Source organism: Solanum dulcamara, chromosome 1 (assembly GCF_947179165.1).
Source record: "Solanum dulcamara chromosome 1, daSolDulc1.2, whole genome shotgun sequence".
NCBI lineage: Eukaryota > Viridiplantae > Streptophyta > Magnoliopsida > Solanales > Solanaceae > Solanum > Solanum dulcamara.
In genome coordinates, this window is record NC_077237.1 from 56,642,688 (window position 1) to 56,659,403 (window position 16,716).

The window sequence follows — 16,716 nt, forward strand, 5'->3', positions numbered from 1 at the left end:
CCCATGATACATAATGATACTTGTTTTTGTTTTTTCTGTTTTTCACTTTATTTTTTAGTATACATGCTTCAATATTGTCCCAACTCAAAATAAAATGGAATCACTTGACATTCCTGGCAATGAACCTTTTAATGAAGCTACTACATCAGCTGCCAAGCCCAAATTAACAGAACCTCAAGAACTCCCCGAATTTGAGGACTTTTCAACTAAACTACCCGAAGAATTGTTAAGAAGATCCGATCGTATTTCTGATACATCTTGTCCACCTCCTCCCAAAAGAAGAAAGATTGCCCCTAGTAAAAAATTCATTCTAGTAGAAGCGGCTAACAAAGACAAAGATGTCATACCACCAAAGCCATCCAAAAAGCATGTTTCTACTACTATAGAACTAGTGGCAAAGTCAGTGGTAGGAGGTGAATCTTCTGGTCAATCGAACCAAATTGTTCATGTGGAATTCAAAGCATTAAAGAAGTCTCTAAAGAAATACGTAAGTTATTAGTATAAGATTTAAGTTAGTCAATATACTTTTAATAAGTTGATACATTCTGATTTTTCATATTATTGTATTAAGGTTGACCGGAAGTTCAAGCGACTAGAGAATAAAATCGATTCAAATCATACCGATCTCTTGAAAGCCATTGAAAATATAGTGCACCACATGACTAGCACATCATCTCCAATTCAAAAAGATTATTTTATTCAACCATTCCACGTGGTAGAAGAACAACAAGCACCTATTATATTGAAGAAGCACAATGATCCAAATAAAATTGATTCCCCCATACCACATGACCAATCTCATGGACGGAAACATATTCAGGTAAATACATCATGTAGTTCTTGATAATTATATTTTGATATAGTTTTAAACTACTTGATACATTCATGTTCCTATATCAGATCGTTAATTTTCATTTTAATTGTCATTCTCATGAGTAACTGTTATTATAATTGTAGGAAGTAGAACCATCCAAAATGATACAAGCTTGGATGGTGTATCAGATCATCATATGATATCAGATGCTACAGAATCTCTCCAACACCATGTTGCTAATGATACATTAAAGGTAATGTATTAGAACCAAATTTATAACAAAACTGATGCTACATAGCTCTTGTATCTGCTACATCTGTGATGATCTATAAATCTTGATATATTTCATGGTCACATATCAAATCATTAATTTTCTTTTTAATACTCATTTTCATAATTAATTATTATTATAATTGTAGGAAGCAGAACCATCTAAGATGATACAAAAAATAATGATGTATTAGAACATCACATGGAATCAGATGCTACAAAATCCCATGAAGAGTAGGCTACTATTGATACATTAAAGGTATTGTATCAAAAATAATTTATGACTAATCTGATTCTACATAGCTATTGTATCTGATACATCTATGATGATCTATAGAGACTTGATACAGTTCGTGGACACGTATTAGGTCCTTTATTTTTTGATTTCAATAGTCATTTTCATAAGATATTGTTAATATTATATTTGTAGAAAATAGAACCATCTAATATTCTGCAATAATTGCAGGATGTATCAGTACTTCACATGGAATCAGCTAATGTAGAATCTTTTGAAGTGCTTGTAGCTCCTGATACATTAAAAGTAATGTATCAGATTAATTCTTATGATACATTTAACATTAATAAGTTTAGTATTGACATGATACATTCAATTTAGGATAATGCATCAGAAGGATCAAATTATGCCATGAAAGATGCAAGAAAGGTTGTTCATAAGCTGTTCAAGTTGAAAAACATGTTGAGTAGATTGATAAAGACAAAATCAACCCTAGTGTATCAGTAATATTTCACACTTGTATATGATTCCTAAAATTTAGTATAGGTTATTATTCTGAAGTAATAAAATTTTTTTATCATTATTGAAAATTAGAATTCCACAACTTTAACCTCGATATTGTCTGAAACTCGAGAGGTGGTAGATACTCTAATATTCGGACTTCTATTATCGGCCACGCCATTGACTGCCATTAGTTATAAACAAGTAGTTCAGACTGAATGTCTACTGCGTGATAGCCAACTGCCTACCACTCTTCCATCCAAACTCAATTTGTTGCCAGATAATGCGAATACACCTCTTTCACGAAGTAGGATGTCTTCTAAGATCTTACAATCACTGTACCTAACAAATTTTGGGTCGATTGAAAAGGATAAGAAAAAAATGTCGATTGATAGGTATCAAACACACCCTTTTGAAGGTTTTGGCATATGCTATAGTCCCCCAACCGAGCTTATCACCGACTACTCCTAATAGATAGATAAGGGACTATTAAAATCGCATGGCAATAAGTAAGTATGATATTTACAACTTATGGTACAAGATGTTTATTATATATATACTCTCATTTTAATATAAGTTTTAATTCAGAAAACCAAAGAAGGAACACTACATAGCAAAGTGCTCTTCATTCGTGTTTGAAAAAATAGACTTTGTAGTTGTATTTCCTCAAAATAACAATTGGTTCTACCTCATGTCACAGCCGAACAGATGCTGAAATGATGAGGTAATTATTTTTTGATATAGTACAAGACATTGTCTGATATATTTCAGACACACTGTCTAATACATAAATATTATGTATCAAATACATTTAGTATAAAAGTTTCTATTTTGTTTACTAACTATGAATCAGTTTGTATGAATAATATTTTCTTAAAATGTGTAGCACATCGATGTAATATTTTACTACCTTTGGAAGAAGTTCAAGATGCAGTTGGTCAATCAGTATTGATACACAATAACAAACTGTATCTTCAAAGTCTTCATCGAATCTGCACACACACGATACTATCACATTCCACCTGATATTTCTATCCAAGAAGATATGGCACGGGCCTCTATTGTAGCTCATCACGAGAGATCTGTGAAGAACATCATAAGAGGTTTTTCAATCCCCGTCGGTTTTCCATGGCATTTGGTAGATGAGGTATACATTCCGGTAAACTGTGATAAGGATTTTCATTGGGTTCTGACAGTAGTTGTGTTGAAATGGAGGTTGATACGCATCTATGATTCATCATTTGGAAAAAGAAGTAGAAACCCTTCTTTAGAGATTCAAAAGATAGCAGCAATACTACCTACATACCTTCACGATAGTGATTTTTTTTAAAAGAATGAACGTACTAATTGGTCATCGCTTGATTCATACAAGGACAAATCAATCGGTAACATGTTTGAAGCACATTACCTTTTTGAAATTGAATATGTTGAAGGTATTGAGCAACAAAAAAGTGATATCTTGTGAGTATAACAGTTATGCATATGTAATTCATTAAAATGACATTTTTATTTTTTTAAAGTTGGTTAATAATTTGTTTGCAGGGATTGTGGTGTGTTCCTGGCTGTTTTTGCTGAATATCTTAGTGATGAAATTTCTATTCCAAGTACTGAACTACATGCCGAATATTTTCGTTCGAGATACGCCTCGCCATTATGGAATTATGAGTGTCGGAAGGCCAAGAATTGTTATGTTAGTGAAAATAACGATTCAAAAAAATCTAAGATAGATTTCATCTCTCCTGGTCAAGGGGAACCGATGGACGTTGAGTAATTTTTTTGAAATTGATAGTAATAGAATACATACTTTTGTTTTGGCACCAATAGTAAACATTTTTTTAGTTATGTAGTATTTGTGAGGTTTTTTTTAGTAAAATCCTACTATGTTAATCGTTTTCTATTCAACTATTTAGCAGATGCTGTTGAATATAATTTTTTGTTGTTCATAACATAAGCCTTTGTATCAGTACATATATCTTCTGTATCAATTCTATATACAGGTCATCATTATAGTATATGTATCAGTTTTTTAATGTATCAGTCTTTAATGCATCTGATACATTTTTAATAAAACACCTGTAGTGCTTTGTATCAAATAAGCCTAAATTAATATCAGATTTATATCAGACACATTTTCTTTGTATCATATACATCTTTTGAATTTATCATTTCCATATATCTATTAAACGTTTATATAACTTTATCTGATGTATCAAATTCAGAACAATGATGTATCAATGACATGTGTCAGCTTAAATATCAATTCTGATGTTATTTTGATATTTAATAACTTTTACTACTTAAAGGCCAATGATGGTTATATCAGCAAAAACAACGATCCACCAAAGTCAAATAGAGATTTCATTTCTCCTGCTCAAGGAGAAATGGTTGATGTCGAGTAGTTTTTGAACTTGATAGAAGTAGAATGTAGACAGTTGTTTTTGACAGAAATAACATAGTACTTATTTAAATGACAGAACTGATATCAAATACATACCATTGATGTATTATTTTTATAGATCAATTTTAGGTTATGTATCTGTAACTTATCAAACATACAATTAAGATACTAAACTCTTTGAATCTGAGATGCAGTGTATCAAATAACTTCAAATGAATATCAGATTTGATGTTGATACATAATCTTTCAATATATCAGATACATATTACGTTTTACATATCATATCTTGTGACAGATACATCTTTATGATGTGTCATTTAATTGTTGAATATATCTTTTTGTTGGTCACTTACTTTACTCCGCTCTATTTTTAATTTTAAGTATCTACATTACTTTCAAAATATATTAATTCAATGTATCAGATACATATTTAAAACAATGATCATATATCAGTATTCATTGTGACAAACTAAAATCTCAGTTGAAAAGTCATGTATCAGTATGCAATGTATCATTATTTTGATGTATCTCATACATTTCAAAAACAATTCTTTTCACTTCAAAAATCAATTATAAATTGATAATACACAAACACATGAATTTGAAAGAACTGAATATTCTAATTACAACCAACTCAATATATGATACATATTATGAAATATAACCAATAAAATGATAATGTATCATCTTATAAAACTTCAGATAACAAGTAGTCTAAATTGTATCAACAACTCAAAAAATAAGATGCATTCTTATTCAAAAAGATTAAATGACATTTATTTAAATTCAAGATAAATCTATATTAAAAGTTCAAAGTATCAGTAATATTAATATATAATAAGAACAGTGTCACCTCTCCTCAGGTACAAAAGTGCAAGTTCGTCGATTATGACCTTCTTGTCCACAACGTCCACAATAATTTGTGTTTGATGTTAGCTTCTCATCTGGGTTTTTTTTCCTTCTTTTCCTTGATCATCCAGGCATCCATTTGAATCTAGGAAGCAAAACTAATTCATTTAAAACATAATCTGGAATCAACCAATATTCTTTATCAGGCATTGGAACCATTGGAACATCATAAGTTTTGGCTAATGCATTTGGTTTGTAGTAATCAGAGCACTATGAATGCATATCTGTAATATTTTTGCTTTTTAAAACTATGATTGCATATGCACAAGGTATCCCGTCTAGTTGAAACCTTCCACAATTACATACTTTTCGTTCAAGACATACAATGTATCTTCTTCCAGATTCATAAACTGAAAACATACACTCAGTTGATGGAGCAACCTGCAAAGAGTAAGATGATCTAAATCAAGAAATCTGAAAAACACATTGATACATCAATTTACTGGTGATACATAACATATTGAGGCCAATATACATACCTTCATTTTTGAACTTTTAGGCGCGTTTAGAATCAAAATTTCTTCAAACCTTCTCCCTAATGTTTCCTTTGTATATTAGGAAATCTCTCTGATTTTGCAGTGCCAAGAACCAAATAGAATTCTAGCCTCCTCCAAGAACTCTAATATAGGTAGTTATTGTGCCTCAACAAGGCACCCATTGATATATTCGACGATGTTTGAAGTCATCATTCTTCCTCTGTTTATATTGCATGAGCTCTAGACCATTTTTCATACCCAGCTACCTGAAGGTACTCCTTAACCCTATAATCAATTTTTTCTACCTTATCCATCAATTTTTCAAAGTCTTCTTTTCTGTAGGATTTGGCCATTGAGTAGAACAGATCACTCAGTGTGTTTTTGTTTCTCTTAAAGTTCGTACACACATTCTTTCAAAGATGTCATATGCATGCATAATGAGGAACATTTGGAAAAACAATGCTTAAACTCTTCATTATACTCTCATTTCTATCTGATATAACACACATTTTTTTCCTCTCTCCAAATGCGTTTTTGAATTGTTAAAAGAACCATGTCCATGAAGAATCATTTTTGGTGTCGACAACTCCCTATGCTAATGGCAATATGCAACCTAATGAAGAAAAATCCATCCAAATGTTAGTTTTTTTAATAGTTGGAAGGTCAAGTATTAGGAAAAGGTGTATCAAATTGAATATAACAGAATAATAATGAATAAAAATAACAAATAAATTACCTACTCCATCAAGTGTGCTTGCCGATACAAAGGTCCCTTTGTAAGCTGCACTAAGATGTGCACCATCAACCACAACTATAGGTCTACAGAAATCCAACCCCGTCATAAAGGGCCTCAATGATATGAACAGATACATAAATTGATTTTGTTCTGACTTGTGCATCCTTATATACGAATTTGGGTACACATTATTGAGCATATGTATGTATATGTGCATCTTTCTATAACTATCGGCAGGTTTACCATTTATGATCTCTAGTGCACGCTCCTTAGCTTGCAATGCTTGTTGGTAAGAAATCTCAATTCCATATATTGCTCTAATATCTTCAATTATGTTATTTGGAGTATGGATTCTTTTATGATTGTACAACTTAGGAGCTGCTACACCACTTAAAAATTCAACTGTAGCTTGAACCTTTGTTAAAATTCTATGTCTTAATGGACATATATGTTCACTATTGAAGTACCTAATCTTGAATATATCTGAATTTTTTCGACAAAATGCATTCAAAGTCCAGTCACAGTCAGCAGAATAACACACTAAAACATAGCTGCATATATCAGATTCATTTAAACACAAAAAAATATATCACGTGTCATTCAAAAACTATAATATTTCACAAAAAAATAATACTCAATCACATATACAATAATGTTTCATGAACTTTATCATATACAAAAAAGATTTTTAGATATTACGTATCATGAGTTATTGTTGATACATCATTGCGATGTATTATTTAAATGTACCGATGAAAGTTAATGTATCAGAATTTAATGTCTAAGACTCAAAATTCATTTTAAAGTCCATGTATCAGAATTTAATATATAATTATTTAATATATCTGATACATTTAATAAAAACTTTACTTTTGATATACATTCACTTATAATTTAAATTAAAATAGCCATTTTAATACGTATCAGATACATACAAATTCTTATGTATCTTACACTTATTAATATCTCACAATAAAAGGCAGATATCTAGAATTTAATGAGCTTTTTTTGAATAACAATCGATAATTTTCGTTATACAAGAGGAAGGTATCACAATAATCTGTAGTCAATATACATATATTTGAATCAGATACACAGTAAACTAAAAGTATTATGTACCTTTTCACATCAGCTCTCTTCACCTTGAAATTGAAGTTGTGATCTATTTTGTATTTCACCAAAACAAAGATCAATGTTGATTTATCCTTATACAGTTGCTTCTCCTTCACATCTGTACTATTTGCATCACTAATGTAATTCGTTATTTCTAATTCGGGAATGTAAAATGAATTGTCAATTTTTGATTCAACCACAGCAAGTGCGTGTGTATCTTTTTCTGGACCTTCGAGATAGATAATTTCACCTGATGAATGATCAAATCAATGTACCTTTTCACCATTTTTATCACTGGTATCAATGTCAATTCTAGGCTCAGTTTTTTCGCCTCCAAATATAATCTTACTCCCATATCGTTTTTAATTAACAGTGGAGATGAATTACCTTCAATTATGTATCGGATTTCTATGTTTTTCCTCATCTCGTCGATATCTAATTCTGACGCAATAGCAAATTTGAGATTCACAAACGAAATCGTTTGACTAATTACTATTTATTCGCTCTTGTATCGTGCATGACTCACATCACTCTCCCAAATTTCAGAATGCCTCAACAAAATTGTTAAGTTCATCATGTATCAGCCTTTGATTTTGAAAGAAAACACTGTTGTTATGTATTGGGTTTCGTTGGAGGTAGATGGATAAAAGAATTCTGAATGATTTGAAACTTGTGCGAATTGGAAGAGTTTGATATAAATTCGTGTCCGTTATTTGCTCAACCAAATTTTAATTCTTACGTTTTGTTTCCTTTTAAAGCTCAATGGACTCATTAAACTTATGTATCATACGTTATGTATCAGTGCTATATGGATGTATCTGAATTTTGGGTTTTTAAAGGAATTTTTATAAAATTAAAAAAAGTTGGGATAAAATAAAATTAGGCTTATACATTATGTTACTCCTAAAATTTTTACAAAAATAAACCCACACCCTTTGGGAAGTAAAAGTTACCCGCACCCGGCCCAAACGAATAACAAAGTAGCGGGAGCACTGCATAGAAGTGAAGGGTTTAGCACTGAACTCAACTTAGGGTTCTGAAACCTTGTACCCAGACGATAGTACCATCTCCCACTTTTTCCTTAACGCGAAAATATCAGTGCGATCTCATTGGTGGAGAGTGAATCCGAACAATGGCGCTGGCGTTCGATGAGTTTGGTAGGCCATTCATAATAATCAAGGAACAAGAGCAGAAAACCCGATTAAGAGGCATTGATGCTCAAAAAGCCAACATTTCCGCTGGCAAAGCCGTAGCTCGCATACTCCGCACTTCTCTTGGTCCTAAGGGCATGGACAAGATGCTTCAGAGCCCTGACGGCGATGTCACTATCAGTATTTTCTCCTCTCTCATTCTCTTTTTTTTTGATGTATTCTTTATTGGATATATAAGTTCGATCTACAAAGCAGGAATTTGATAAAGAAGAAGAATGGAAATGAAGCTAAGTTAAACTACAAATAAGGTTGAAAGTCGACAAGACTGAACTGAAAATAAGAAATTACATTTGGGGATGGCTAAATAACCAAATTAGAATAGACTATAAGGATCTATTTGTAATTTCCGGAACTATTAACTAAGTCTAACAATCTCAGCTAATCAATGCAAGTATAACCCTTTACAACTTCCAGTACAATCTTCTCAAGCAACTCAATTTCAGTCCATTTCCAAATTGTATCACTTTGTTGCTGTTTATTAGTTGTGCCTTTAAACTCGTTTTTTTTTTATCTTCCATATGTATTTGTTTTTTTCCCTTTTCCTAGTGTCAGGTTCTGTATATGTGATTGTGATGGTCATCTTCTGCACTATGATTCGAGAAATTCTGAGATTAGGATCGTAGAATGGCAGTTTTTTGATAGTAGAATGACATAGTTTCTCTGATATGTGAACTTTATTATGTGGTAGATGTTCAGCTGGCGATTTTGAGAAATTTTTTGTGTGGGTGAATTTGCCGGACTTATCAGAATTCTCTCTCTCTCTCTCTCTCCTTACATTTCCTCTTTGATTTTGGTATCTGCAGTTAGCAAAATGTTCAATATGCTGGTCAACACAGCTTAAAATTGAGTTACTCCAGAACCTGTATCTTAGTTCTAACCTCTGAAAAAATATATTACTTTTCAGCAGTATACTAGATAGTTGATCTGTGTTTCAAGAAAGGTTATTCCAAAGCAAGAAAAAATAGTTATCTAAGCTTAGCATCCTTGCAAGAGACAAGCAACTTGAGTGCCGTATTTTACATTTTGGTCTAATAATGCACTGTGGTACTACTGAGCAATATACTTTATCTTCTTTTGAGATGTGCGTTTAGGTCTATAAAGTAATTTTGATAACTTACATTTGGCAAAAAAGTACAACAACATACCCAGTATAGTCCCTCAAAATGGGGTCCGGGGAGGGTAAGGTGCATGCTGACCTTACCCATACCTTGGAGGTTTGGAGGTAGAGAGATTATTTTTGATAGATCCCCAGTTCAAAGAAAAAACATTCCAAAGTAGTATAAAGAATGAAATAATGAAAATGAAGAAGTTATGGCAAAATACTATAGACAACCCGACAAATTATCCTGAGTAGTAGTCATAACAAGATAAAATGATAACTGAAGTACAAAAAACAACAAATAATAACCAAACTCAAAGGAAAAGAAACCACAAGAGTAATACTACAACTAAAGAATAAGCGAGACATCACTTAACTATTTAACTAACCTTCTACCCTAATCTGTGTCTTCCTATCTAAGGTCATGTCCTCGGTAAGCTGAAGCTGTGTCATTTTCTATCTTATCACCCATCTCCAATACTTTTTGGGCCTAAATCTACCTCTCATGAAACCATCTATAGCCAACCTCTCACACCTCCGTACTGGGACATCTATGCATCTTCTCTGCACATGCCTAAACCATCCAAGTCTCATTTCCTGCATCTTGTCCTCTAGTGAGGACACTCCGACCTTGTTCCGGATATCTTCATTTTTTAATTTTATCTCTCCTAGTATGCTCACATATCTATTACAACATCCTCATCTCCGCAACTTTCATCTTCTGAAGGTGGGAGTTCTTGACTAGCCAACAATCTGCTCCATACAACATAGCTAATATAATCACCGCTGTGTAGAATTTGCCTTTAAAGTTTTGGTGGCACCTTCTTATCATATAGGACTCCGACTGCGACTTTCATTTCATCCACCCTGCACCAATGCAATATGAGACATCTTCATCAATCTCCCCATTTCCTTAGATAATAGACCTAAGATACTTGAAACTTCTTCTCTTTTGAATGACCTGTGTATCAAGCCTTACTTCCACTCCAACCTCAGGCGTTACGTCACTAAACTTGCACTTCAAGTGTTTTGTCTTTGTTCTACTCAACCTAAACCCTTTTGGACTCCAAGGTTTGTGTCTGAACCTCCAACTTAGGTCAATTCCGCCTTGGGTCTTGTCAATCAGAACTATGTCATTTGCAAATAACATACACCATGAAACCTTTCCTTGAATACGCCACATCAATTCATCCATCACTAAGGCAAATAAAAACGGGTAAGAGTTGATCCTTGACGCAACCCCATCCCAACTGGGAAATGCTCCGAGTCTCCTCCTAGTGTGCTTACTTGAGTCTTGGATCCATCATACATGTCCTTGATCACCCGAGTTTGGCAAAATAAGTAATGATTTGAAAGATATTTGACCTTATTTGTGTTCTTTCCCTTTCTTGTTTTAACTTACGCATGCAAAACTTATTTGTTGTGATGAAATTTGCTGATCTTTGAATTTTGTATCCTCAGCAAATGATGGTGCAACTATCCTGGAGCAGATGGATGTTGACAATCAGATTGCCAAGTTGATGGTTGAGTTGTCACGAAGTCAAGATTATGAAATTGGTGATGGAACTACTGGAGTTGTTGTCATGGCTGGGGCACTTCTAGAACAAGCGGAGAAGCTGTTAGAACGCGGTATTCACCCTATTCGAGTTGCAGAAGGATATGAAATGGCTTGTAGGATAGCAGTTGAGCACTTGGAGCGTATTGCAAATAAGTTTGAATTTGGTGTGAATGGGTTTGAGCCTTTGATTCAAACCTGCATGACTACTTTGTCATCTAAGATGTAAGTGCCAAATCTAATGCCAACTCTGTTGTTATCTTTCTCTGTTGCTACCTTTTCTATTAAAAAATTTCTAGGTTCTAAACTTGTATTTTTTGACTTGAAGAACATGCTTGTGATCCATCAGAATGTGCATCTTGCACTAAAAGTACTCTGCGGTTATGGGTTTCTTATTACAACTGCAAAAGCCCTTCTATACAACTTATTTGTTTTGATATGGGGAATTTGTATTGTAGTGTGAACAGATGCAAGCGTAGCATGGCTGAGATAGCTGTCAAAGCAGTTCTAGCTGTTGCAGATCTAGAGAGGAAGGATGTTAATCTGGACTTAATCAAAGTTGAGGGAAAAGTTGGTGGAAAATTAGAGGATACAGAGCTAATTTACGGAATTGTAGTTGACAAAGATATGAGTCATCCTCAGATGCCAAAGCAAATTCAGGATGCAAATATTGCCATTTTGACTTGTCCTTTTGAGCCTCCAAAACCAAAGACCAAGCATAAGGTTGACATTGATACTGTGGAAAAGTTTCAAACTTTACGCCTACAGGAGCAGAAGTACTTTGATGACATGGTTCAGAAATGCAAGGTAAAATTTACAGAATTTGTTTATTTGTATATAGTGAAAGGTGGTATTAATACAGATATAAAGGGTGTGTGGGGGTGGGAAGGACATGAAATATTGAAGCTAATTTTTTTATTATACAGAAGGGAGGGAATTCTGAGGCTTAGCAAAAAAAGTTTCTCACATGTTTTTATGCTTTTTAGTCAGACTGGTGTTGGGAAAAGTCTAAGCTTATGGCCAGCTAAAACCTTAACCTTATGCTTCTCTTGCTCCATTTTATGTAAACGTTATTTCCTTATGAGTCCGTTTCAAAAAGAATAACACGATTCTATATTTGAAAACAATTTAGCTTTAAACTTCTCATTTTACTCTTAATGAGAAACTTTTATCGCCACACAAATGTATGGCATTTTAAGACCACAAAAGTCCAATAGCCACACAACTCTTATGACATGCATAAGACCACAAGTTTCAAAAATCTTTCTTTCTTAACTTCCGCCCAAGTCAAAGTATCAAACTACGTCCTATAAATTTGAATGTAACATAGATCACAAGTTCGAGCTGTGGAAGTAGCCACTAATTCTTGCATTAAGGTAGGACTATAGGTTGTCTACATAATACCCCTTGGGGTGCGGCCCTTCTCCAGATCTTGCTAATGCGTGATTCTTTGTGCACCGGAATGCACTACCCTTTTTATGTCTCTTGTATTTTCATGAGGATAGCACTGGAGAACTTTGTTGTAGATGCTGCTCCTTTTTTTTTTCCAGAATGCTTTGTCATGCTATCTTTAGTATTTTGTCGTGGCTTCTTCACTTCTGTTATTTCTTTTCCTGGACTGCTTTGTTTTGTTTTTCTTGAGCCGAAGGTCTATTGGAAACAACATCTCTACCTCCCAAGGTAGGGGTAAGGTCTATGAACACACTACCCTCCCAGACCCCACTTGTGGGATTACACCCGGTAATGTTGTTGTTGATAGCAGTGTAGAACTTTGTTCTATTCTGGCCTTTCCAACTCTTTGTTTAAGCATACAAATTGTGTTGTTTCCCCCTAATTTTTGTATATGCTAAATATGAGAATGAAGGGCTGTTTTGTCATTCTCTTATCCTTCACCCCTCATTGTGAAGTTGCACACCTTGGTTTTTATTAGCATAAACAAATACAAGCTATAGGGATGCCAATGTTGTTTAGTTTTCCTGCGTTCACGATATCATCATTTTAGGGGTGGGGAGACTTATGGTTTGTGTTTTCAGGCCTGTAAATAGCAGTTTGGTTGGTTTTTTACATGCAAAGATTACCAAGAGCTGAAGTTTCCTTGCATCTTTTGGTAATTTAGCTTATCAGGAGCTGGATTTCCTAACCTGTCTGCTGGTGTCTGACAGGATGTTGGTGCCACTTTAGTTATTTGCCAGTGGGGTTTTGATGATGAAGCAAACCACTTACTTATGCATAGAAATCTGCCTGCTGTTAGATGGGTAGGTGGCGTGGAGTTGGAGCTGATAGCAATTGCTACAGGTTTGCGTTCTATTTGCTTATCAACTATGATGTCTTTTCTGTTGTGGTGTTTCTGTTACAATGGTCAATTTAATCACAACTTCTTGGTTCCACTTGTGATTAGGTGGGAGAATTGTGCCGAGATTTCAAGAATTGACACCTGAAAAACTTGGCCTGGTATTGTTTCTAGTCTTCTGTGTCTGGTCTTACATCTAGAAATTTTGTGTGAAGTGGTGATTCGAGGGTCATTGACTGTGTGGTATATCACTAATATTTTATGAAATTTTACTCTTCCTTTGCTTACAGATTCTTAATGTCTAATTTCTCAAATCTATATGGAGATTCTTCTCAATTCATGTTCTATTTGCATCACATTCATATCCTTTCTAAAAATTTCATGTGAACTTAGCCATTTAACCAGGCCTTTCAAATATGAATAATAATTCTTAATGTGATTTTGGATCTCTATCATCTGTTAAAAGTGATGTTCTATAAGTTCAGGCTGGTCTGGTTCGAGAGAAATCATTTGGTACAACAAAGGACAGGATGATTTACATTGAACATTGTGCAAATTCAAGGGCCGTGACAATATTTATCCGTGGTGGTAAGTTTTTGTGACCAGCCATTTCGTTTCTCTATGGAAATAAATCCTTCTCGATGTAAACTGTTGATTAATTTTCTTGTGCTCCTTATTTTTTCATTTTTAATCTTTCTTCATTGGATTTTCTATAAGTTTGGCATCTACAGTTTCTAGGTTTGTGCCGTTTCCATCCATGTTTATTAGATTGTGACACTGTCATCAGGCCAACTGTTGTGGCTGCATGTTGATCTTCATAGTTCTTGTTTTCATTAGTTTAAAGATTCTGAAAACAACTGAACTTAATTTTGGTTAAGATTATGGTACATATGTAATCTTTTCAACTATGCTCTCATAATTAGTTGAGCAAATGTGGTTGAGCGTAATGTTCCATGCGGTTCCCATTTCTTTTTAACCCATTTTTGAGCCTCTTTGGATTTGCTTATTTGAAGTGTTTTTAAGGCAAAATAACTTTTTAACACTTTTGGAGTGTTTGGGTAAATAATAAAAGTTCTTATAAGCACTTGTTTTTAAGCCAAAAAGTCAAAAATAAGTCAAAAACCATAAGTTTGATATCCCAACTTATGGCTTTTGGCTTATAAGTCAAAAGCAATAAGCCCATCCTAACAGGCTCTTTGTTTGGTCGGTGACCTCCACCAGATGGTGAGTTCTTGCCTAGTGGAGTTAGTGTCACAACTTGCTAATATGCCAGAACTTTGCAATTGAGGACAGGTTGTTCCCTAATACCAGGATAGATGGGTTTTGTTTCTTACAGAGCACCAGTCGAGCATTCTTTACCTGTACATAGTTGAAGTGAAGTGGTAAAAAATACAGGAGAATATGCAGAATCTTAGAATACCTGAGAAATTGTATCGATTAGGATATTTGAACTGAGGTCTGAGCTTTGATCGTAATTCAGGTAACAAGATGATGATAGAGGAGACAAAACGTAGTATCCATGATGCTTTGTGTGTGGCTAGAAATCTTATTCGCAACAACTCCATTGTGTATGGTGGTGGTTCAGCTGAGATCTCTTGCTCAATTGCTGTGGAAGCAGCTGCTGATAAACACCCAGGAGTTGAGCAGGCTAGTTTTTATTTTATTTGTTCTGGTTTCTATTTTTTTTTTTTGTAATTTATTATTATTAGCTAAAGTGTCAAACCTTCTATATGCAGTATGCTATCAGAGCATTTGCAGATGCTTTGGATTCTATCCCAATGGCACTTGCTGAGAATAGTGGTCTCCAACCCATTGAAACTTTATCTGCTGTAAAATCTCAGCAAATTAAGGTAATTTTGGCTTCTTGTAACGTAGAAATATAATATCACTCCACAATTGTGCAGGAATCTGATGATGCTTCTCATTTGAATAACTAGAAACATAAGATTTTCTCAAGAGATAATTCCTAGTATTCTGTTGTATACTACTAAAAGAAAATAAATATACCTCTCGACTATTTCCAAAGTTTCTCAGTCTGAATAATTAGAAAACATGAGTATTTCACAAGCGGTAATTCTTTTTGTGTGTCATATACCTCAATAGTGTTGATGAGTATAACTTGAGTTTTGTTGCAGGAAAACAATCCTTGCTGTGGGATAGATTGCAATGATGCTGGAACAAATGACATGCGTGACCAAAATGTCTTTGAGACACTGATTGGGAAGCAACAGCAGATTTTGCTTGCAACCCAGGTTGTTAAGATGATTTTAAAGATTGACGATGTCATTAGTCCATCTGAATATTGATTGATGTGTAGTACGTAAACCAAAGTTTGTGCTGCCAAAGAGAAGATGGACATTCTAGCTTTGGCAATGCCACTCCAAGTAGTTTTAGTTTCTATGTCATAATTGAGTTCGGTTTTGGTGGTTGACCAATTGATATGATTTTTGGATTGACGACTTTGATTTAATTAATGACCAGTGCTATGAGAAGGGTTGGGCAGTTACTTCTACTCAGAGGTGGGGATTTTACCCCTCTTCAGTGCTCAAAACCTGGAATTTCTCGTATTTGTTTCATTCTGAAAACTTTGCGAAAGTGTCTTGCACAACTAGTGTTAGTGAGTTGTGTGAGTCATAAAATAAGATTTTTCGTTTACTCCACATTAGGGAGGTCAAATGGACTGATTGAGTCGAAAATGTATTAGATAAAAATGGTTAAAATATTTCATCTGACCCATATTTGATATGGATATTCATATTATCCATTGTTTTTTATTATGTAAAAAAATAAGTATTTCGTATTACAAAATATTTTTCTTTTTCTCCTCTTATAGTGTGTTTGGTCTGACAGACAATATTTTCATTATTTTTATAGAAAATATTTTTTTGAAAAATGAGTAGTCTTAGATCGAGGTCTGAAGGTCAAAATTTCGATCTTGAATTAGGGTTAGGAGTCAGCTCAAGGTCAGGTTGGGGTTGGATAGCTCAAGGTCAGGTTGGGGTTGGATCCTAAATATGAATTGTTTCATATAGTGAAGTTTAAGGAAAGTGCTCAAAAACATTTTCCTGATTTAAGGGAAGTTTTAAATTTTTTTTTTCTTACTTTATGT

At 33.9% G+C, this 16,716-nt stretch overlaps 1 protein-coding gene and 1 pseudogene across 1 annotated transcript; one reads left to right on the forward strand and one right to left on the reverse strand.

The window, feature by feature from the left end:
• Window positions 1-5,190: 5,190 nt before the first annotated feature.
• On the reverse strand, window positions 5,191-7,876 carry LOC129893286 (uncharacterized; annotated as a pseudogene).
• A 544-nt stretch (window positions 7,877-8,420) lies between these two features.
• On the forward strand, window positions 8,421-16,113 carry LOC129887164 (T-complex protein 1 subunit epsilon). Its single transcript, XM_055962180.1, has 9 exons — window positions 8,421-8,783; window positions 11,224-11,542; window positions 11,776-12,124; window positions 13,480-13,612; window positions 13,716-13,768; window positions 14,093-14,195; window positions 15,088-15,254; window positions 15,344-15,457; window positions 15,743-16,113. The coding sequence occupies exons 1-9, from the start codon at window positions 8,585-8,587 to the stop codon at window positions 15,911-15,913; spliced, it is 1,608 nt and encodes a 535-aa protein (XP_055818155.1). The 5' UTR covers window positions 8,421-8,584; the 3' UTR covers window positions 15,914-16,113.
• The last annotated feature ends 603 nt before the right edge of the window (window positions 16,114-16,716 follow it).